Source organism: Salvelinus alpinus, chromosome 25, assembly GCF_045679555.1.
Source record: "Salvelinus alpinus chromosome 25, SLU_Salpinus.1, whole genome shotgun sequence".
NCBI classification, from domain to species: domain Eukaryota; kingdom Metazoa; phylum Chordata; class Actinopteri; order Salmoniformes; family Salmonidae; genus Salvelinus; species Salvelinus alpinus.
In genome coordinates this window covers 15371968-15396540 of record NC_092110.1, presented here as the reverse complement: position 1 = coordinate 15396540, position 24573 = coordinate 15371968, and the positions used below count along the sequence as shown (strand labels likewise).

Genomic DNA, 24573 nt, shown 5'->3' with positions numbered 1-24573 from the left:
GATGAATTGAGGCTGTTCTGACAGCAAAAGCGGGGGGTCAACACAATATTAGGAAGGTGTTCTTAATGTTTGTTATACTAAGTCTATATAATAGTAATAAATCATAATAACACGACTTATGATTCCATTGGTAAATCCAATATCGCCCAACTAGGACAACATGTTAAACATTTCAGATTTTTTTGTTTCAAATGTAAATATTTGTTTTTTAAAAAGTTTTTAAAAAATGAGTCCGTATGTGTAATATCTGACCGTAGAGGGGTCTGGGTGGCTGCGTATTCAGCTCCCATACCAATCACCAACCACTGTGGAGTGTGACTGTCAGTACCCATGTGTCCATGCTATGTGTAGTCAACTAGTATAATTAGTGTTTGTGAAGTAAACATAGTGATTATTATTAAGGAGTCCTGTCTAGGGCTGGTTCTACCTTCTGAGATGGATGAGACCCTTCTAAAGCATACATTGATCATTTGTCCTGGCCAGCGTGATAGGCCTACCCCTTGTTTGTTTTTTTAAGCCAAAGGAATAGGTTATCCCTCTCTTGGACAATAACAAGAGAAAAAAAACATTAAAAGCACTTGCTTTTGTGTTAATTGAGAATCAAACAAATTTGATTATTTAAGCATAAGGCATCATTATAGTATATTAAAGAGAGAAATTGGTTAAACTCTCCATCTAATTCTCCAATGAAATAAATGCAAACTGATGTAGGCCTGTACAGCCCGCAACCACGTGGGGCGCACTCGTCTTGACCCACTGGGGGACAGAGCGCGATGATCATTAAGAGCAGGTGGTATAATTAAGCAATAAGGGCCGAGGAGGTATCGAATATGGCCAATATACCCTGGCTAAGAGCTGGTTTTATGCACAACGCAACACGGAGTCCCTGGATACAGCCCTTAGCCGTGGTATATTGGCCATACACCACAAATCCTGAGGTACATTATTAGTATTATAAACTGGTTACCAACATAATTAGACCAGTAATAAATGTTTTGTCATACCCATTGGTATACAGTCTGATATACCACAGCGTTCAGCCAATCAGCATTCAGGGCTCGAATCACCAGGTTTATAATGACAATTAACATCAATGCAACATCCGTCCGCTCTGGGCACTGGTAGAGCAAAATTGAGTGCCATTTATTCACTTGATTTTTCAGAGTTTTTCAGCTACATGTTCAGTTGGCTTGGTCACATTTCTCATACATTCCACCTTGGAATTCAGTTAATTAATTAATTTCAATATAAATTGTCCAACAAAGAGCTGGAAATAATGATTGAAAGGTGCATAATTGTGGGCTTCGCCCACATGGCCTGCTTGTGTGTCTCTCTTTTATAAACTCGGCAATTGCTCATGTTTCTTCATTCATTCAACTCATTATCATGAATCATTGCACTTACTATGGGAGAATAAAAATAAAAAGATCATCGAAACGTGATGATATGTTGCTCACATTGTGAGCTTCTTACTTCCGGCGCCGAAAAGAGATGGCTGCCTCGCTTCGTGTTCCTTGGAAAATATGCAGTATTTTGTTTTTTTACGTGTTATTTCTTACATCGGTACCCCGGGTAATCTTAGGTTTCATTACATACAGTCGGGAGGAACTACTGAACATACGATTAACGTCAACTCATCATCGTTCCTACCAGGAATATGACTTTCCCGAAACGGATCCAGTGTTTTGCCTTCCACACAATACAATGGATCTGATCCCAGCCGGCGACCCTGTGCGACGCCGAAAAAGGGGAAAACGTGGCGGTCTCGTGGTCAGGCTTCGGAGACGGGCACATCGCGCTCCACTCCCTAGCATACTACTCGCCAATGTCCAGTCTCTTGACAATAAGGTTGATGAAATCCGAGCACGGGTAGCATTCCAGAGAGACATCAGGGATTGCAACGTGCTCTGCTTCACGGAAACATGGCTAACTCAAGGGACGCTAACGGAGTCGGTGCAGCCAGCTGGTTTCTTCATGCATCGCGCCGACAGAAACAAACATCTTTCCGGTAAGAAGAGGGGCGGGGGGGTATGCCTTATGATTAACGAGAAGTGGTGTGATCATCATAACAACACACAAGAACTCAAGTCGTTCTGTTCACCTGATCTAGAACTCCTCACAATCAAATGTCGACCGCATTATCTACCAAGGGAATTCTCGTCAATCATAATCACAGCCGTATACATTCCCCCCCAAGCAGACACATCGATGGCCCTGAACGAACTTTATCTGACTCTTTGTAAACTGGAAACCACACACCCTGAGGCTGCATTCATCGTAGCTGGGGATTTTAACAAGGCTAATCTAAAAACAAAACTCCCTAAATTCTATCAGCATATCGATTGTGCTACCAGGGCTGGAAAAACACTAGACCATTGTTATACTAATTTCCGCGACGCTTATAAGGCCCTCCCCCGCCCCCCTTTCGGAAAAGCTGACCACGACTCCATTTTGTTGATTCCAGCCTACAAACAAAAACTCAAACAACAAGCTCCCGCGCTCAGGTCTGTTCAACGCTGGTCCGACCAATCTGAATCCACGCTTCAAGACTGCTTCGATCACGCGGATTGGAATATGTTCCGCATCGCGTCCAACAACAATATTGACGAATATGCTGATTCGGTGAGCGAGTTCATTAGGAAGTGCATTGACGATGTCGTACCCACAGCAACGATAAAAACATTCCCAAACCAGAAACCGTGGATTGACGGCAGCATTCGCGTGAAACTGAAAGCGCGAACCACTGCTTTTAACCAGGGCAAGGTGACCGGAAGCATGACCGAATACAAACAGTGTAGCTATTCTCTCCGCAAGGCAATCAAACAGGCTAAGTCTCAGTACAGAGACAAAATCGAGTCGAAATTCAACAGCTCAGACACAAGAGGTATGTGGCAGGGTCTACAGTCAATCACGGATTACAAAAAGAAAACCAGCCCCGTCGAGGACCAGGATGTCTTGCTCCCAGACAGGCTAAACAACTTTTTTGCCCGCTTTGAGGACAATACAGTGCCACTGACACGGCCCCCTACCAAAACCTGCGGGCTCTCCTTCACTGCAGCCGAGGTGAGTAAAACATTTAAACGTGTTAACCCTCGCAAGGCTGCAGGCCCAGACGGCATTCCCAGCCGCGTCCTCAGAGCATGCGCAGACCAGCTGGCTGGTGTGTTTACGGACATATTCAATCAATCCTTATCCCAGTCTGCTGTTCCCACATGCTTCAAGAGGGCCACCATTGTTCCTGTTCCCAAGAAAGCTAAGGTAACTGAGCTAAACGACTACCGCCCCGTAGCACTCACTTCCGTCATCATGAAGTGCTTTGAGAGACTAGTCAAGGACCATATCACCTCCACCCTACCGGACACCCTAGACCCACTCCAATTTGCTTACCGACCCAATAGGTCCACAGACGACGCAATCGCAACCACACTGCACACTGCCCTAACCCATCTGGACAAGAGGAATACCCATGTGAGAATGCTGTTCATCGATTACAGCTCAGCATTTAACACCATAGTACCCTCCAAACTCGTCATCAAGCTCGAGACCCTGGGTCTCGACCCCGCCCTGTGCAACTGGGTCCTGGACTTCCTGACGGGCCGCCCCCAGGTGGTGAGGGTAGGTAACAACATCTCCACCCCGCTGATCCTCAACACTGGGGCCCCACAAGGGTGCGTTCTGAGCCCTCTCCTGTACTCCCTGTTCACCCACGACTGCGTGGCCATGCACGCCTCCAACTCAATCATCAAGTTTGCGGATGACACTACAGTGGTAGGCTTGATCACCAACAACGACGAGACGGCCTACAGGGAGGAGGTGAGGGCCCTCGGAGTGTGGTGTCAGGAAAATAACCTCATACTCAACGTCAACAAAACAAAGGAGATGATTGTGGACTTCAGGAAACAGCAGAGGGAGCACCCCCCTATCCACATCGACGGGTCAGTAGTGGAGAAGGTGGAAAGTTTTAAGTTCCTCGGTGTACACATCACGGACAAACTGAACTGGTCCACCCACACAGACAGCGTTGTGAAGAAGGCGCAGCAGCGCCTCTTCAACCTCAGGAGGCTGAAGAAATTCGGCTTGTCACCAAAAGCACTCACAAACTTCTACAGATGCACAATCGAGAGCATCCTGTCGGGCTGTATCACCGCCTGGTACGGCAACTGCTCCGCCCACAACCGTAAGGCTCTCCAGAGGGTAGTGAGGTCTGCAGAACGCATCACCAGGGGCAAACTACCTGCCCTCCAGGACACCTACACCACCCGATGTCACAGGAAGGCCATAAAGATCATCAAGGACAACAACCACCCAAGCCACTGCCTGTTCACCCCGCTATCATCCAGAAGGCGAGGTCAGTACAGGTGCATCAAAGCAGGGACCGAGAGACTGAAAAACAGCTTCTATCTCAAGGCCATCAGACTGTTAAACAGCCACCACTAACATTTAGCGGCCGCTGCCAACATACTGACCCAACTCCAGCCACTTTAAAAATGGGAATTGATGGAAATTATGTAAATTATGTAAAAATGTACCACTAGCCACTTTAAGCAATGCCACTTAATACAATGTTTACATACCCTACATTACCCATCTCATATGTATATATACTGTACTCTATATCATCTACTGCATCTTGCCATCTTTATGCAATACATGTACCACTAGCCACTTTAAACTATGCCACTTATGTTTACATACCCTACAGTACTCATCTCATATGTATATACCGTACTCTATACCATCTACTGCATCTGCCATGCCGTTCTGTACCACCACTCATTCATATATCTTTATGTACATATTCTTTATCCCTTTACACTTGTGTGTGTGTGTAAGGTAGTAGTGTGGAATTGTTAGGTTAGATTACTGTTGGTTATTACTGCATTGTCGGAACTAGAAGCACAAGCATTTCGCTACACTCGCATTAACATCTGCTAACCATGTGTATGTGACTAATAAAATTTGATTTGATTTGACATTGATTACACATTTTTCAATTCATATATCAATTTCCCCATTATCATGCCTTAATTTGGACAAAAGTACATTATTGTTTTTAAAGAAGGAAGAAAGCAACATAAATAAAAGTACTGTGTGCTTATAATTTCAGCGACTTAGGCTGTGTGACATTTGAACTCTCCCTGTCTTTTTCACATATGGGCCATTTCAATTCTTCGCACCCACTCAAGCCTTTATAGCCTATTGGCTCTTGATCATTCAAAAATAATTGTCTGGAGATCATAGCAATCATCATGTTGTCTTGTTCACTTGTCAGTTCGTTACTTAAAACCAATAGATCACGGCCATTTCCACCGTTCTCCTTGTCCAGGTTATCCAGAAATCTGGTAACCTATCTGATAACCTATTTTGCTAATATCAGTGTGATGTTTTTTTCCTTCCTTCTGACCCGTAGTTGAGCAGGGTACATCAAAGGGAACAGGATTCTTTCCCCCCCATAGCTTTTTCTTTATGGTGTCAATTTCTCTGCGCTTCATGTAGAGGTCTCTGCTCATGTTGGTGTTGATGTACTGTAGATCCGTTGGCCCTCATACAAAGTTCCAACTTTTTGGCTTGGATGGCCAGTCATAGAACTTTATCTTTGTCCCTATAGTTAAGTAACTTTGCTATGATGCCCCTTGGTTTGCTGCTGGTGTCCCCTCCTGGGCCGCCTGTTCGAATGTGCTTATTCAATTGTGGGAGCCCGTGTGAAGTTCTCCGGGCCCAGTAGTTGTGTGATATTACATTTTCCTGGAATTCTTCCATTCCGGTTGTTCCACAGCTTTCGAGGAAATTTACGAAACAAAGATTTGAGCGGTGACTGAAGTCATCCATCCCGTTTACGTTGTCAGTAAGGCCCGTAATGATTGTATTTTTGTTCATCCACAGTTTTCTAGAGTTTCTCTCATGCAATTATCGCTAGAATTAACCCGGTTTCGGCCTCCTTCATACGTTTGCCCAGTTCAGTCATATCAGTTTAGATCTGATATTTTCTTCATCTTTTCTGTTAGTAGTGTCTCTAAACTCACTTTAGTCGAGTCATCAGCTACTTGGTCCATGACCGCGTTGTTTCGCTGTGGTTGTTTTTATTTCTCGATCTAGTATTTGCCGTAACAATGAGTATGCCAACATGTTTGTTATTTCTTGACTTTTGAGTCGAGTTCTTTCAAATTTAAGAGGCACATTTTTTTTTATAAAAAAGGGAATGCCAAGCGGATCACCTTTACCTTACTACCTCACGGTCGCCATACCGGAAATAGTCTATTATATATTATATTCTAAAATGTGCATAAAAGCAATATGTGCATTTTCCCACCAGAGGGGTGTTTCCTTCAAACAGACTTGTTGCGTGTGCATGATAACGTAGTGCACATAAAAATAACTTCAGTGGTTAAATAAAAAATACAAGTTAAATGGGTTTCCATTGCATTTTCAACTCTACTGTAACACTGTTGCGTTATATAGCAAATGTGCCCACTGGTCTTGGCATGTGCGCTCTATCCAACAGCTCTCAGATACAGTGCGGGTATAGCCTACACAATGACATTATTATGAACAAAAAAATATAGATTATTTTGATTAGTCAAACTGCAGCTAAGCATCATGTCACCAGAATAAGACTCAATGTTTACTGGAAAGAAGCATCAAGCGTGCATTTTCACCACCCTGTGAAGTTCAAAATGTAGTTAAATCTGCAGCCTGATAAACAGCATGCTTACTAGCGTCGTAGTGGGAGGACCACACAACATATCATCGCGTGACACCAAGTTTACATCGATATGATTATTATATAAATATTTGTGCATTTACACCACCATTTCTCGCATAATTCAAGTGGAACTGACAGTGGTTTAACTACTATTACAAATCAGTAAAAAAAAATCTAATTCCCATTTATGCTTCAAAACCAACTTCATAAGAGGTTTTAAAATAGGTTCTATTTGACTCAATTACATGACATACATTAATTAAGGAATTGTTGGCAGAATATATGGATGCAGTTCAATGCATGATTAATGTAATTCACCAATTCACCAATGGTAGTCCAAGAAAATATTGCTATCAGGTTGTAAATCCCTGCTGGCCTGGTACATTGTTTGCTGGACTGTAACTAAGGCTGGGAATGTTAAAAAAAATGTAACGAGCAAGGGCAATGATCACAAGGCCCGCGGCCCGAATAGGACACAAAAGCGAGTATAAATGAGTCTACAGCAAAAAAAACTGTCAAACGTGTTTTAAGTTTAAATATTACAACAAACCTTTAGCTACATTTTTGTTATTTGGAATTATTCACATCTGCAAGCATAACAGCAGAGGCTGGACAAATATATTTCTCTCTTATTTGTTCTAATATGTTAAAACGCTATATACAACATTCTATGTACATACGTGGGCATTATAAAGGGCCATATTTTTTCAAATAAAAACAATGGCCAGTTTGGATCACAGTTGTACTTTTTTGTATGTCTGGCCCGTGAATTCGTTGTTTTTTCAATATTGCCCATGCGCTGATTGAGTTTGACACCACTGGGATAGGCGTATCTATTTATGCAACTAGCTATTTATTTAGCAAGCTAAAAACACGGAGCCTAATGTTAGCTAGCTGCTGGGAGGATGTCATGTCATTGGAGGAGCGACCGACTTTTTCCCCTTATATTGTTTTTTGGTGGCTACAGCTAGAGATGCAGGTGTCATTTGGTTAGCTAGCAAGAAATGTGAATCGCTTTGCTATGCTGAACTTGAACGACTATTAACTGTCGGTTAGGGGCTCGTAAGTAAGCATTTCACTGTAAGGTCTACACCTGTAGTATTCGGCGCATGTGACTAATAAAATTTGATTTGATCCACAGTTAGCATATCTTTTAGATGTCAATCAAACGTATTTGGCATCGATCAAATGGGCAGGCTGGCAAGCTAGTTCCTATTCAATTGTTCAAATGTGGGTTGGGAAAAGCATGCATTGGCAGGCAAGCTGCAGAAGAACGAGCAGGCTACTATTCCCTATCATTTCAGTGCAATTTTGACAGCCAACTAGCTTAAAAAGTTTGAGAGGGGTTATCTAATGTTCCCTCGTTAGATTATCTCGTTCTGGCTAGCATTAGTTGTTGATCTTGTTGTTGTTCACGTGTATAGGCAACTGAGGGAGAGATGGCCTACCTTTTCATGGTTGTTAATATCAGTAGGACTGTGAAGTTTCCAAATGTAAGAGGACTCCCGTGGTATTTACATAAAACACCAATTCAGGTGTATTTTGTGGCTTTTGGCAAATGCATTCTAATGATCTAAAGTTCCGCTGTTTCATCTGCCTGTAAACACCAAGTCCGGTTCAAAGTGAATGATGGCAAGCCCGTGTGGCAAATGGCTTATTTGCATATAGGCCTACTGTAGCTTGGATTGGCTATGGCTATTGAATTTTCAAATGCCTTACTATACATCACTCCCAAACATTGTCAGAAAATATATATATATTTTTAAACGGTCATATTCTTCCTTGGGGTGTATATGAACAGATTTTAAAATGTCATGTTGCTAAAACACTGTCAGTTTAACTTTAATTTTACCGACACAAAAAGATCTCACCTTGTCTACTGAATTTTGTTTTGATGACATTTGGAAAGGTAACCGACAAATTTGTTGTTTCCATCAGGCCTGTCATGAAATTTTTTATCCGACATGTACTTTACTTGCAAAAAATAAGTTGGACGGTGCCCCTCCGAGTGGCGCAGCAATCTAAGGCACTGCATCGCAGTGTTGTGGCGTCACTACAGCCTGGGGTTCGATCCCAGGCCGTGAACGGGAGTCCCATAGGGTGGCACAAAATTGTCCCAGCGTCGTCCGGGTTAGGGGGAGGGTTTGGCCGGGAGGGCTTAACTTGGCTCATCGTGCACTAGCGACTCCCAGTGGGGGCAGATGAACGTGTTTCTTGTTTTCCTGAACACATTGGTGCAGCTGGCTTCCGGGTTAAGCGAGCGGGTGGGTCATGTTTCATAGGACGCATGACTCGACCTTCGCCTCTCCCGAGCCCGTTGGGGAGTTGCAGCGATGAGACAAGATTGTATTCACAAAATTGTGGAGAAAAAGGTGGTAATTCTAAATAATAATAATAATTTCAAAGTTGGATGGAAACCTGGTTGATGTCTGGTTTCCAAAAACATGAATCAAATATCTTTTCAACATTCATAAACATTTACCGTGTCTTTGTTCCAGATCTTGATGATCTTGGAGTCCGCAGTCAGAACCAGGTCTAGGTGGTCCTGGAAGTTGACAGACTTGATAGGAAGGCCGTAGTAATGGTCTTTTACCAGCAGGGGGCGGCTGGAGCGCAGGTCATAGATTAGGACCTACAGTACCAGGCAGACAGATCGTCAATGGGGAAACTTGTGGGGAGGGGAACATTTAGGCAGTTTTCGGTATTATCCCAGCTATTAGGACACACAAGACGCCATTGTAAAAGTTCATACCTGCCCAGTGCTCGTTCCCACAGCCATGGTGAGAGAGCCGTTAAACTTGAGTGCGCTGACTGATGGCAAGCCCTCCACTCTAAAGACAAACACATCCAGATCATGGATTTGAACGATGGCGTTTTTCTACATACATGTAACTGTTCTAGTGTTGTACTTACTCTGTTCCCTCTGTGACGCTGCTCAAGGCACAGTCTAGCATCCCCACCCGACTTCGTACACGAGGGTCCCAGCACTCCACTTTCCCCTAGCCACCAACAACACAGGGAACATGGTTAGACACACACAGGCTCACACACAAAATGATGTCAATAGGGTTCAGGTTATGTCCGATCCATTCACTCTTTACATGCACATAGGCTCCACCCACCTCTGCTGTTCCTGAAGCGAACAGTTGATGGACAGGATTGATGTCACACACATTGTGCTCCCTGTCAGTCAGAGAAATGGCAAAAAGAGACATGACCACACCATATGCATACTGACGAGTCTTGTAATGACCGTATTTACTGTATTGTAATACACAGGGGTGATTCCGTGTCAGCATGGCACAAAAAAAAAGAAAAGTATCTCGGATATTTTTGGCAACTCTCACATTTAAACTTAATTCGAAGAAAGGATGTTTGATATGCTTTTAAAAATTTGTAGCAAACCAGTTTTTGGAAACTCATGATGAAAGTTGCCAATATACGGCCCTTTTTAAGACCTTTAGATGCAACCTGTAAGACCCAATGATTCGTGAACCATGAACCATGATACAGACAACACTTATTGTCATTATACTCACAGTGTCCTCTATAATAGGGAGTATCCCTACATTCTGAAATACAATTTCACACATGAATTTATTCAACATTAAAACTATTAATATTAAAAAGGTACTAAACAGAATGTCTCCCCTATGTGGAAGCTAGGTGAATTGCAAGAACACTGGCCGCATTCAAAACAAATATCCCCCTTCCCTGCACCCATTTCACTGTAACATTTTAAACTATTTTCTACATTGTAGAAATCATCTATTAACCAAAAAAGTGTTAAATCAAAATATATTTTATATTTGAGATTCTTCAAAGTAGCCACCCTTTGCCTTGATGACAGCTTTACACACTCTTGGCATTCTCTCAACCAGCTTCATTAGATAGTCACCTGGAATGCATTTAAATGAACAGGTGTGCCTTGTTAAAAGTTAATTTGTGGAATTTCTTTCCTTCTTAATTAATGTGTTTGAGCCAATCAGTTGTGTTGTGACATGGTAGGGGTGGTATACAGAATATTTGCTAAAAGACCAAGTCTATATTATGGTAAGAACAGCTCAAATAAGCAAAGAGAAACGACAGTTCATCATTACGTTAAGACATGGTCAGTCAATCCGGAAAACTTCAAGAACTTTGAAAGTTCCAAGTGCAGTCGCAAAAACCATCAAGCGCTATGATGAAACTGGTTCTCATGAGGACCGCTGCAGGAAAAAGGAAGACCCAGAGTTACCTCTGCTGCGGAGGATAAGTTCATTAGAGTTAATTGCACCTCATATTGCAGCCCAAATAAATGCTTCACAGAGTTCAAGTAACACACATCTCAACTAGAGGTCGACCGATTAATCGGAATGGTCGATTAATTAGGGCCGATTTCAAGTTTTCATAACAATCGGAAATCGGTCATTTTGGACGCCGATTTTTACACCTTTATTTAACTAGGCAAGTCAGTTAAGAACACATTCTTATTTTCAATGACGGCCTAGGAACGGTGGGTTAACTGCCTTGTTCAGGGGCAGAACGACAGATTTTTACCTTGTCAGCTCAGGGATTCAATCTTGCAACCTTACGGTTAACTAGTCCAACGCTCTAACCACCTGCCTCACGAGGAGCCCGCCTGTTACGCGAATGCAGTAAGAAGCCAAGGTAAGTTGCTAGCTAGCATTAAACTTAATCAATCATAATCACTAGTTATAACTACACATGGTTGATGATATTACTAGTTTATCTAGCGTGTCCTGCGTTGCATATAATCGATGCAGTGCGCATTCGCGAAAAAGGACTGTCGTTGCTCCAACGTGTACCTAACCATAAACACCAATGCCTTTCTTAAAATCAATACACAGAAGTATATATTTTTAAACCTGCATATTTAGCTAAAAGAAATCCAGGTTAGCAGGCAATATTAACCAGGTGCAATTGTGTCACTTCTCTTGCGTTCATTGCACGCAGAGTCAGGGTATATGCAACAGTTTGGGCCGCCTGGCTCATTGCGAACTAATTTGCCAGAATTTACATAATTATGACATAACATTGAAGGTTGTGCAATGTAACAGGAATATTTAGACTGATGGATGCCACCCGTTAGATAAAATACGGAACGGTTCCGTATTTCACTGAAAGAATAAACGTCTTGTTTTCAAGATGATAGCTTCCGGATTCGACCATATTAATAACCTAAGGCTCGCATTTCTGTGTGTTATTATGTTATAATTAAGTCTATGATTTGATAGAGCAGTCTGACTGAGCGATGGTAGGCACCGGCAGGCTCATAAGCATTCATTCAAACAGCACTTTTGTGCGTTTTGCCAGCAGCTCTGCTGTTTATGACTTCAAGCCTATCAACTCCCGAGATTAGACTTGTGTAACCGATGTGAAATGGCTAGCTAGTTAGCGGGGTGCGCTAACTAGCTCGCTCTGAGACCTGGAGTAGTTGTTCCCCTTGCTCTGGATGGGTAACGCTGCTTCGAGGGTGGCTGTTGTCGTTGTGTTCCTGGTTCGAGCCCAGGTAGGAGCGAGGAGAGGTACAGAAGCTATACTGTTACACTGGCAATACTAAAGTGCCTATAAGAACATCCAATAGTCAAAGGTATATGAAATACAAATGGTATAGAGAGAAATAGTCCTATAATTCCTATAATAACTACAACCTAAAACTTCTTACCTGGGAATATTGAAGACTCATGTTAAAAGGAACCACCAGCTTTCATATGTTCTCATGTTCTGAGCAAGGAACTTAAACGTTAGCTTTCTTACATGGCACATATTGCACTTTTACTTTCTTCTACAACACTTTGTTTTTGCATTATTTAAACCAAATTGAACATGTTTCATTATTTATTTGAGGCTAAATTGATTTTATTGATGTATTATATTAAGTTAAAATAAGTGTTCATTCAGTATTGTTGTAAATTTCATTATAATTTTTTATTTATTTTTATTAATCGTCCGATTAATCGGTATCGGCTTTTTTTGTCCTCCAATAATCGGTATCGGCGTTGAAAAATCATATTCGGTCGACCTCTAATCTCAACTGTTCAGAGGAGACTGCGTGAATCAGGCCTTCATGGTCGAATTGCTGCAAAGAAACCACTACTAAAGGACAGCAATAAGAAGAAAAGACTTGCTTGGGCCAAGAAACACAAGCAATGGACATTAAACTGGTGGAAATTTGTCCTTTGGTCTAAAGAGTCCAAATTTGAGATTTTTGGTTCCAACCGCAGTGTCTGTGAGACACAGAGTAGGTTAACGGATCATCTCCGCATGTGTGGTTCCCACCGTGAAGCATGGAGGAGGTGGTGTGTTGGTGCTTTCCTGGTGACACTGTCAGTGATATATTTAGAATTCAAGGCACACTTAGCCAGCATGGCTACCACAGCATTCTGCAGCGATACGCCATCCTATCTGGTTTGCGCTTAGTGGGACAATCATTTGTTTTTCAACAGGACAATGACCCTAAACACACCTCCAGGCTGTGTACGAACTATTTGATCAAGAAGGAGAGTGATGGAGTGCTGCATCAGATGACCTTGCCTCCACAATCACCCAACCTCAACCTAATTGAGATGGTTTGGGATGAGTTTGACCGCAGAGTGAAGAAAAAGCAGCCAACAAGTGCTTAGCATATGTGGGAACTCCTTCAAGACTGTTGGAAAAGCATTCCTCAATTAGCTAGTTGAGAGAATGCCAAGTGTGCAAAGCTGTCATCAAGGCAAAGTGTGGCTGCTTTGAAGAATATACTTCTTGATTTCATATGTGTTATTTCATTTCATTATTCTACAATGTAGAAAACAGTCAAAATAAAGAAAAACCCTTGAATGAGCAGGTGTGTCCAAACTTTTGACTGGTACTGTATTTCACAGTGATTTAGATGGTACAATGATTCCCTGCAGTATTCAGTTCTTGTTTTCTCACAAACTGAAATTGAACAAATTGTGCAGATTTTTAGCAACCAAGAAATGACAATGATTTCTACTTTGTTTCCACAGCCACAAAGGCAAAACAGCTTTCCCATTTCGACAACAGAAGCCAGCCTGGCGGGAGAAATCAATAGGTGAATATCAAAGCCAATCATAACATTGTGTAAGTAATACTGTGAAACACTATCATTTCGCTATTACTGCAGATATATTATGGACATTTTATGAACATTATGGAAATTACAATGTACTTTAAATATCTCAAAAGTACCCCCTTTGATTTTGTTTATTTGTAAAGACCTATTGTTTTAAACACTATACACGCATTCAACTACTGTACATAATTCCAGAATGGGCTCTCTGCTGCTTTTGAAGAAATTAACAATTTTATAGATAGAAATTGACATTATATGACTGATAGTTTATTCAAAATTACCATAGGCCACTCTGGAAATGTGATGTTTTTGAAGAGTATATTGTTCCAAACAATATGTCTAAAAATAAGCTAAATCCAAAAAAGTAGTTTAAAAAAAAAATATATATATATATATATATATATATATATATATATATATATATATTATGAATATTCAATATATGTTGAATAAATTAATCAATTAATGTGAAAATGTCTATTTCAGAATATAAACATACTCCATATTTTAGAGCACACTATAAGGAGTATATGACATCAAGATGTTGTCTGTACCATGTACGGTTCATGGATATTACAGGAGGCATCTATAGGAATAAAAGGGACCTAAAATTGGCACTTTCAGAAATATCTTCAAAAATAAAAAAAGTTTGTGATACAATTGTGAAAACCATGTTAAACATCCTTCCTCACAATTAGGTTATGTGAGAATTGCCAGAACAATCTGTGACACCAAAAATATTTCCACGCAATGCTGTGGTGGAATCGGCCACAGCTGGCTTCATAAATAATGTATTGTTGATGTATACTTACACAGCATCTGTCTGAAGGGAGTTGAGGAACCTGCCTTGCTCCAGATTGAGTCTGAATATCTCTGAGCTGAAAAAGGAAAAAGGTTTCAGTCTTACTGTGCGCAGTCAACATTAACACAACTTCAACTTGTCTTTATTTTACTGCTGCTCTTTAATAACGTGTTACTTTTATTTCTTATTTGTACTGCATTGTTGGTTAAGGGCTCGTAAGTAAGCATTTCACTGTAAGGTCTACTACACCTGTTGTATTCCGCGCATGTGACTAATAAAACTTGATTTGAAGTTAAAGCCAAGTCTAATGATACATAGGAAATCAAGACAGTGAATGATCCACCTCCTTTGGCTTTTAACGCTTACCTTGCCCCAACAAAGTAGAGGTCGCAGGAGGGGTAGTGGTAGGCAAAGTCCCTACCAAACTTGGGAATGCGTGTCTTGTAGTACTGTCCATGCTGCGAGTGGAACTCCACGTACCGGTTACAGTGCAGAAACACTAACTACACAAACAACAATATCAGGTCACATTTACTTGTAGAAGATAAAGTTAAGATACCTTCTTTGGTTGTTTCCTGAAGTGGGGGTTAAGTCTGTCTTACCTTCGAGTAGTCATCAGACAGAATGTCAAAGGCCACAACTGTGAGGAGAAAAAAAAAAAAACACTTTCAGAACTAGCTACAAGAAAAAATTATATCTACTGGTTAAGAATTTTGTACAATGCAAAAGGTTTATTTATTGGTGACCATCACATTATGGCAATTGTGTATGTCGGGTGTGTGTTAGTCACAAAACATGGCGATGTCTTAAAATTATGTAGACAACGCCATACATAGAAAAATTCTAAACGTCCCTTGTCTGTCACAAATGTAAAAATATATATATATTTCAAATTAATCTGCCAATTGTCCGTTGTGTTGGTCCCTCAGTTGGTCGAAATAGTTAATACGCAAACCACGATTACTAACCGAAGTCTTGCAGGTGTTTACATGGTTTTGCCAGATGATAGAAATGTCTACTTCAGTACAAGTGCTCTAAAAAGTTGGGTAAAAAATACTTTCCTCTGGATATTTACTTTCCGGCAGAGTAAGTTCAAATATAATTGTATTCAACATTCCGGCTTGTAGAGGACCTGAGAGGTACCTTTCCAGAATCAAACACTGTCATATTCCAGACGGTATACTTAGAAATTCAGTGACTGGTTCCCAGGCAGGTGTGTGTTTGCTTGAAAATGTGTATGTCTGGCTGCACCGTAGTTAAATATTAAGGATATTAACTGGTTCAGGCCTGTGAGCTTTCATTAGTGGAGTCAGGACTAGCTGACACCATCACTGAGACAGCTGGATCCTCTTCCTATGGACCAGTCACTCACTCACTTCACAACAAAGAGAGGGATGGATACTTTACTTCCATAGCACATCAGAGTTCCAGCGGACCATAGAAGCAGAATGATCACCCTACGATTATGTAACAATATAACTACTGGGTCTATCACTTACCATCCGAATCCAGACACCGTTCAAATTTCAAGGACAACTGATACGTGTCATAGCATCGGATCCTGGGTTTGTATGTGCCTGAAAGGATGTTAAAAGAAAGTGACAAATCCATATATAACAGCAATTAGTGTTTTCCACAAGCACATGCAGAAGCCAGCCAAATAGAACAATGATCCAGCCAAGATCCCCCGGGCTGGAGTTAAGAACCTTTTCATCTCCATTTTGGTGGCGTCTGGTACATTCGGATTCCATCCGAAATACACAGCTAAATTATTGAATACTTTATTGAGATTACCTCCCAGACTGGAAACATTTGTTGTGGTATTGTGTTTACAATTTAAAATTACTGAAAATGCATGGATTCAGTGAAATGTTCGTTTTTTTGGATATCGTCTAGGCCTATATGATCAGGACTATTTAAGTATGAGAACATTAAACCAATTTATTTTTATTTGTTTACATTTAACCTGTCTTCAAGATTAAAGTATTTTACTGCAAATTATGAATTGCCACAATTGTTTGTTCTTCAAATTATGTATTTTATTAAAACAGAAAAATTAAGTAAATAGCCCAAATTACCTAGAAAAACGTATTAAAGGTTCAATATAATAGAAACAAACAAATTGTGTGATGGGCAATTTCAAATGGAAAAATGGGTCTCTAAAATAACAGAACAGGTGCTCAATTAAGTTCTGGGTCCATACGTGCTAAGAGAAGATTGACATCAGCTAAATTGTTTGCAACTCTTTTTTGATTGCAGTATGTAATTCAGTAAAAAAAAGACTTGTTTAACAACTGACCCACAAATATCTGCAATAAAGGTATGATCGAAGGAGGAAGCAGGTGTTAATCATGGGCTTTGATACACTTTGATGAAATCAGTAGACCTATATCAATATCTTTGAAAAGAACATATACAGTGCATTCGGAAAGTATTCAGACCCCTTGACTTTTTCCACATTTTGTTAGGTTACAGCCTTATTCTAAAATTAATTCAAATGTTTTTCCCCCAAATCAGTCTACACACAATACCCCATAATGACTAAGAAAAAACTGTTTTTTAAGTAAAAAAAATGGTGAAGTATCACATTTACATAAGTATTCAGACCCTTTACTGAGTACTTTGTTAAAGCACTTGTGGCAGCGATTACAGCCTTGAGTCTTCTTGGGTATGACGCTAAAAGCTTGGCACACCTGTATTTGGGGAGTTTCTCCCATTCTTCTCTCCAGATCCTCTCAAGCTCTGTCAAGTTGGATGGGGAGTGTCACTGTACAGCTATTTTCAGGTCTCCAGAGATGTTCGATCGGGTTCAAGTCCGATATCTGGCTGGGGCACTCAAGGATATTCAGACACTTGTCCCGAAGCCACTCCTGCGTTAACTTGGCTGTGTGCTTAGGGTCGTTGTCCTGTTGGAAGGTGAACCTTCACCCCAGTCTGAGGTCCTGAGCGCTCTGGAGCAGGTCTGTCAGAGTGATCATCGGGTTCTTGGTCACCTCCCTGACCAATGCACTACCCCCCCCCCCCGATTGCTCAGTTTGGCCCGGGGGCCAGCTCTAGGAAGAGTCTAGGTGGTTCCAAACTTCTTCCATTTAAGAATGATGGAGGTTACTGTGTTTTTGGGGACCTTCAATGATGGAGACATTTTTTGCTACCCATGCCCAGATCTGTGCCTCGACACAATCCTGCCTCTGAGATCTAAGGACAATTCCTTTGACCTCATGGCTTGGTTTTTGCTCTCATGCACAAGCAACTGTGGGACCTTATATAGACAAATGTGTGCCTTTTCAAATCATGTCCAATCAATTTAATTTACCACAGGCGGACTCCAATCAAGTTGTAGAAACTTCTCAAGGATGATCATTGGAAACAGGATGCACATAAGCTCAATTTCGAGTCTCATTGCAAAGGGTCTGAATACTTATGTAAATAAGGCATTTGAAAACATTTCTAAAAATTTGTTTTCGCTTTGTCATTATGGGGTATTGTGTGTAGATTGAGGGGGGGAAATGATTTCATACATTTTAGAACAAGGCTGTAATGTAACAAAACATGGAAAAAGTAAAGGGGTCTGAATACTTTCCGAATGCAATGTAAGTATCATTAGCTTTTAAAACAATTAAATCTGTTTTATTTTATGTTTTTGGAACAGAGTGAGACTATCACTCCACCAGCCTACATATTGTTTCTGCAATGAGGAGGATTCACCATCTTCATGGAATGTTTTCATAATTTATCTGCAGATAACCAGGAGCCAAATGAACGGCTCTCTTACCGACGCGATTCGGTAGCCTACTGATGAGTCACCCACATAACGTCACTGTCTGGCAAGTCCTGCTGGACTTCATTTCGAAAATACAAACGATATCTTTAGTTTACTTGTCCCGATGTGATACCATGGACATATAACTACATTGTATGATTTATGAATAGCAAGGATATATGAGATCGACTTTATTCAGTCAGTTCAAAACCATTTATAAACTAGTCAAGCTTGCTGTTTGTCAATCAAATCACAGTAAGCCCATGCACTAGATCTGCATGGCTGTACATAAAACACACAAAAGAAAATAAATCAATGTGCCAGAAAATAATAGGCTAAGTGGATTTCGACTCATAATTACCACATTATATGTGACGTGCAAATTGGCTCATATAGACCATGAAGGAACATCATGCAGGGCAGACTTTTTTTCTGACTTGCGAAATGTAAAAACACAGCCTAATTTAGGTGGCATAATTCCCCACTGAAAATTAGTGTGTAACTGGCTGCATAGCCGACAGCCAGCGCTAGTGGAAAGCACTGCAATTACTTACAATCCTTTACTGTTCTACTCTACTAGTATGCCAAATGTATCTAACAGTGACAGCAAGCCAAATCCTCACCTGCTGCTAGAATAAACTGCCCATCCCTTGACACTTTGATTGAGGTGCACACTGTGGGCATCTCAAAGTCCTGGATGAGCTCGATCCTGCGTTGGATGTCTGAGAAAAATACATTAGGGAGGTGACGCGTACAGGAAAATATACAGTCTGACAACTTGGCCAGCACACAAACACCTGTAAGACATTGACATTAGTAAAATGAATACTCACCAACATCTTTATTTTGCAATGCCCTTTTCTTCCGATCTGAAAGCCACTGGGAAACAAATATTGAGACGTGTGTTATCACATACTCTGGTTATTATGACAAGCTACTGTTTACTTTGTGAGCTCATACCCAATTTCACAGCAATATAAACCTCCATGCTTACTGGCCATGGATGTAGCTAGCTGGTTAGCTAACGTTAACTTAGTTGCTTGGCATGCCTTTGCTTCAAGACAAGACCGAGAGCAATAACGTTATAGTAGCTAATAAAAAAACGACTTGACTTGCGAGATTTAATCGGTTATCAAAGTCGTATATATTAGCAGTAGCTAACTAGCTTATTTGTATTGTAAGTTAGCTTGCTTGCTTGCTAGCTAACGTTAGCTAGCTAGCTACTTTTGAAAACGTGTCTTACCTCTGGAAGAGACTTTCCGTGGCTTAAATTATAAATCTTCACATCATTCACACTGGATATCTGCATTGTCGAGGCTGTCAAATATACTTTCCACTCATAACACTAATGTACAATAATTGTAAGTTCTAAGTATTAAACATGCATGCCCCACGTTGCCACAAACAACAGGAAGTGTTGGTCTTTACTATTTAGGTCCGTGTGGAAGCCAAAAACAATAGATGGAGTTCCTTCTTTTTCTTCGGTGGGGTTTATCGGCGGTTGGTATCCAACGTCATGGTGCATTACCGCCACCTACTGTACTGGAGTGTGGGCCAGAGACAGGGAGAAACTAAATCCTTCCTGCCAGCCCAGTTACTCTTAAAAAAGATAACATATTTTAGACTATATCTAATGACGTTCTTCTCAATATACTCTTTAAACTATTTTCCTGTATCCCCTTCTCCCTCATACTAGATCTCAGCCTCTCTCTTTCCCTCTGATACTGCCCACACTGTAGCAATACATGCTCCACAGTCTCTGTTTCCTGACAATAATCACACTTTCATGTTGAATGCTTTCCTGTCACATTTAAGGTCTTATTCAACTGGCTGTGTCCCACCCTTGATCTTGTAAAAATAGCCTCCTCTCTTCTGTCCCTTCCTGCAGTCCTCCCCGACTTTCCTCTGTACTTTAAATAAATGCCTGCCCTTAGTATCTCTATTCCACTGCTCCTGCATTTTCTGCACCATCACTGTCCATATCAGGCTTTTTGCCTCTGCCTTGCTCATTGAAACTACAACATCAGAGAGTATATTGAGAAGAACGTCTACTAAGTGATTGTTTAACCAGTACATCAATTGCCTCGTTCCCCTTAACCCCCACATGGGCTGGGACCCAAGTAAATCTAATTTGTATACCCATCTTGTCTAATCCTGCCATGGGTTTGTAGTACCTCATAAAGCAGGTCTTGTTTGCTACATGAGCTAAAGGACTGGAGACTCATTAACATTGCACATGAATCAGAGCAAATAACTACTATGTCTGGCTTATCTTCCTCCACCCACTGCAAGGCCAACAGTATGGCCATCAGCTCCGCTGTATATATACAGCCAGATGATCTGTAATACGTTTCCTGACTTCCACCCCAAATTCCTGCACTACAAATGCTGACCCAATACATCCTGTCCTTTTTTTTAATCATCTGTGTAAATGGCCACAAAATCCTGATACACAGTATGCAGACGTCTCTTAAACAAATCAGATGGATCAACACTCTCCCTATCTTTCTTTGGCATGTGAAAATCCATTTTACTGGTAATGGCTCGCTTGATGAGTATGCATATAGCTTTTTATCAGTCAGTGATGAACGGCACCTTATTTTCTTGGCTTACAACATTTCCCATGTGCTCTAATCTACTATATTACTCATGGCCCCAGAGTCAATTAACATGAATAAACTGACCCCTCCCACTAAGAACGTGATCCTGTCTGAGTTACAGTTCTCATTTACCAAAAATGATAGTCACTGTTTTGTTCCTCTGAATTAACATATTTCACGGTCAGTTTTGAGTAACCTTTGGTTTTGCACATTTTTACAAAATGGTCCTTCCCATTACATTTCTTGCAGGTCTGCCCACGTGCTGGACAAGCAGGATCCTTTGCAAAAGTATGTGCATGTCCACAACGATAGCACACCTTCTCTGATTGGTCTTTTCCTTCTGCATTCTGTCTCAGCCCGTTTTTGTGATATTTCTTCTCCTTTTTGAAAACATGATGCATGGTCTCATCTTTAGCATCTGTACTCACATGCATGGCGGCCATTTGCACTTCAATTCTTTCACATTGAGTGGATAGCTCGAGTGACCGCGCTAATGTTAGCCCAGGGCCCTCCTCCAATAGTTTTTGGCGCACATAGTCAGTATTACACTTGCTCAGTATGGCATCTCTAATCTGATTGTCCTTATCTCCAGCATAGTCACAGTCTTTTGCTGCTTGTCTAAGACGAGTAACAAATTGCTGAACCGTCTCACCAGTTTTCTGTGTCAGTTGATAAAATGTCTGTCTGGCGAACGCTGTGTTCACCTGTGGCATGAAGTATGCGTTTAACGCCACCACATCCCTGACGTAGTCTGTTGGTTCTCTGGTGTCTGCGAGTGTGGAGAAAATGTCCTGCACATCTGTCCCAGCATAATGCAGAAGCAAAACTCTCCTTCGTTGTTTTGTAACAGAATCAACGTCACCGTACACTATTAATCCTTTACCATCCGCGAACAGCTCAGACGCCATCAACCACCTTGTCCAACATGGACCTAGTGTAGCAGGCTCACTGTAGCAGACAAACTTTGGCACAGTGTTTTCCATCTCGAAAACACTAACTCACTTTACAGATTTAACTATTGTTTTCAAACGTTATCCTCGTCGCCATTGTTCAATCCTATACTTACAACTCGAAGTAAGTTAAGATATTATATCGAATTAAATCAACCAGACTCAGAGGTAAACTTCAACATGTCTTTCCTCCATCACTATCCGTTTAATCCCCTCACATTCCTCAACCAACGTGATGACGTCCTATCTCAGTACGTCACATCAATACATGACAGAAACATGTATGGTTGAATGTCACAATGTAGCTAATAGAACATAAAAAAATGCTCTATGGTCGAATTCATGTTGATGAGAGGAATCACTTGAAGCCATTGCGTCTGGTCAGTTCTTTGAGTTTTGCCCAAAGAATTGTGTTGTTAGCGTCGGCCACCTTTTCAAAAACGCCTGCCCTAGGGGAGGGACGCCCATCACACGTTGTAGAGACAACAACCCCCATCAATACACCGGACGCCGTCATAGGGTGTATCATTCAGCGTGTGAAGGCCAGATCTGCCTTCCTCCTGGTCAATTATGTGTGAAACACATCCCACTGTCCTAGAAATACCTCGGGCATGATAAAAACAAGCTCAGATTCCCCCATGGTGAAATTCCCCTTGAAGGAATCTGCTTGGTAAGTATACATTTGATGTTCATAAACATTAACCCCTAATTCCATATCTTGTGTGGAATTATTTCAGTGACTCTCTGTTTCTGCATTATCCATAGGGTAACTGTCAACTTGTGAGTCTGAAATTGGACACTAGAGGTTAAGGAATCTGCATTGTAAGTATCAACACTGGCCGAAAAGGGTCAATACCAGGGGATATCTTTATCTACAGTGCCTTCAGAAATGTATTCAGAACCCTTGACTTTTTACACATTTTGGTAGGTTGCAGCCTTATTCTAAAATAGATTAGTTTTTTCCCCCTCATCTATCTACACACAATACCCCATAATGATGAAGCAAAAACAGCCTTCAGTCTTCTTGGGTACAAGCTTGGCACACCTGTATTTGGGGAGTTTCTCCCATTCTTCTTTGCATATCCTCTCAAGCTCTGTCAGGTTGGATGGGGAGTGTTTTTTCTCTTGATATGTCAGTCACTGACAGTCACTCAATTAACCATGTCAGCCAACAATTATTTTTAATCATCACTGAATACCGACGGGCACTCAGGGCACGTGCCCAGGGGCCCTGACCTCCAGTGTGCCCCCATTGATTTTGTTAGTCAATCTCACTCAGATATCATATTAACATGGCATAAGTCATTACAAATTGTGTAGAATTGCAGGAAATTAGCTTTAGAAATACAAAAAAAGCTCCCCACCTCTGTCAAACTGTTACGGCTCTCGTCGAAAGGAGTGGACCAAAGCGCAGCGTGGAAAGTGTTCATGATTTTTATTATCAAAAAACACTCAAACAAAATAACCAAAGTGAAAACGAAAGCGCACAGTTCTGTCAGGTAAGGCACGAAACAGAAAACAAGATCCCACAACTGAAGGTGGGAAAAAGGGCTGCCTAAGTATGATCCCCAATCAAAGACAACGATAGACAGCTGCCTCTGATTGGGAACCATACCCAGCCAACAAAGAAATATACAAACTAGAATGCCCACCCCAAATCACACCCTGACCTAACCAAATAGAGAAATAAAAAGGCTCTCTAAGGACAGGGCGTGACAGTACCCCCCCCCCCCCCCCCAAAGGTGCGGACTCCGGCCGCAAAACCTGACTCTATAGGGGAGGGTCCGGGTGAGCATCTATCCTTGGTGGCAGCTCCGGTGCGGGACGCAGACCCCGCTCCGCTTGAGGCTCCCCCCAATTCGGTGGCGCCTCTGGTGCAGGGATCGTCGCTGGGACCTCCGGACCGTAGATTGTCGCCAGAGGCTCTGACTGGAAACCCTCGCTGAAGGCTCTGGACTGGGAACCCTCGCTGAAGGCTCTGGACTGGGAACCCTGGCTGAAGGCTCTGGACTGGGAACCCTCGCTGAAGGCTCTGGACTGCCGATCGTCGCTGGAGGCTCTGGACTGCCGACCGTCACTGAAGGCTCTGGACTGCCGACCGTCGCTGGAGGCTCTGGACTGCCGACCGTAGTTGAAGGCTCTGGACTGCAGACCGTCGCTGAAGGCTCCGGACTGAGGACCGTCGCTGGAGGCTCCGGACTGGGGACCGTCGCTGGATACTCCGGACCGCGGATCAACACTGTAGGCTTCGTGCCATGGATAATCACTGCAAGCTCCGTGCCATGGATCATCACTGCAGGCTCCGGGCCATGGATCATCACTGGAGGCTTCATGCCATGGATCATCACTGGAGGCTTCGTGCCATGGATCATCCCTGGAGGCTTCGTGCCATGGATCATCCCTGGAGGCTTCGGGCCATGGATCATTACTGGAGGCTTCGGGCCATGGATCATCACTGGAGGCTTCGGGCCATGGATCAACACTGGAGGCTTCGTACGTGGAGCCGGAACAGGTCTCACCGGACTGAGGAGACGTACTGGAAGCCTGGTACGTGGAGCTGCCACAATGCGTCCTGGCTGGATACCCACTTTAGCTCGGTGAGTGTGGAGAGCTGGCACAGGATGCACTGGGCTATGAAGGCGCACTGGAGGCATAGTGCGTAGAGCCGGCGCAGGATATA

General features: G+C 42.0%; 1 protein-coding gene and 1 long non-coding RNA gene across 2 annotated transcripts in view; one reads left to right on the top strand and one right to left on the bottom strand.

The window, feature by feature from the left end:
• Positions 1-19779, bottom strand: part of LOC139553432 (nucleolar protein 10-like) — a 54078-nt gene extending 34299 nt beyond the window's left edge. Inside the window, exons 1-11 of the mRNA XM_071365745.1 lie at positions 19587-19779; positions 19177-19222; positions 18967-19065; positions 16083-16160; positions 15186-15223; positions 14950-15086; positions 14594-14659; positions 9826-9886; positions 9617-9702; positions 9456-9534; positions 9186-9335 (exon numbers count right to left, since the gene is read on the bottom strand). Of these exons, the coding sequence (XP_071221846.1) occupies positions 9186-9335; positions 9456-9534; positions 9617-9702; positions 9826-9886; positions 14594-14659; positions 14950-15086; positions 15186-15223; positions 16083-16160; positions 18967-19065; positions 19177-19222; positions 19587-19652 (906 nt within the window). The 5' untranslated portion in view covers positions 19653-19779. The remainder of the gene's footprint in view (positions 1-9185; positions 9336-9455; positions 9535-9616; positions 9703-9825; positions 9887-14593; positions 14660-14949; positions 15087-15185; positions 15224-16082; positions 16161-18966; positions 19066-19176; positions 19223-19586) is intronic.
• The window catches only part of LOC139553435 (uncharacterized), an 84282-nt gene that overhangs the window by 53305 nt on the left and 6404 nt on the right, over positions 1-24573 (top strand). Inside the window, exons 2-4 of the long non-coding RNA XR_011670651.1 lie at positions 13696-13789; positions 21193-21231; positions 22659-22715. This is a non-coding gene — a long non-coding RNA (uncharacterized lncRNA). The remainder of the gene's footprint in view (positions 1-13695; positions 13790-21192; positions 21232-22658; positions 22716-24573) is intronic.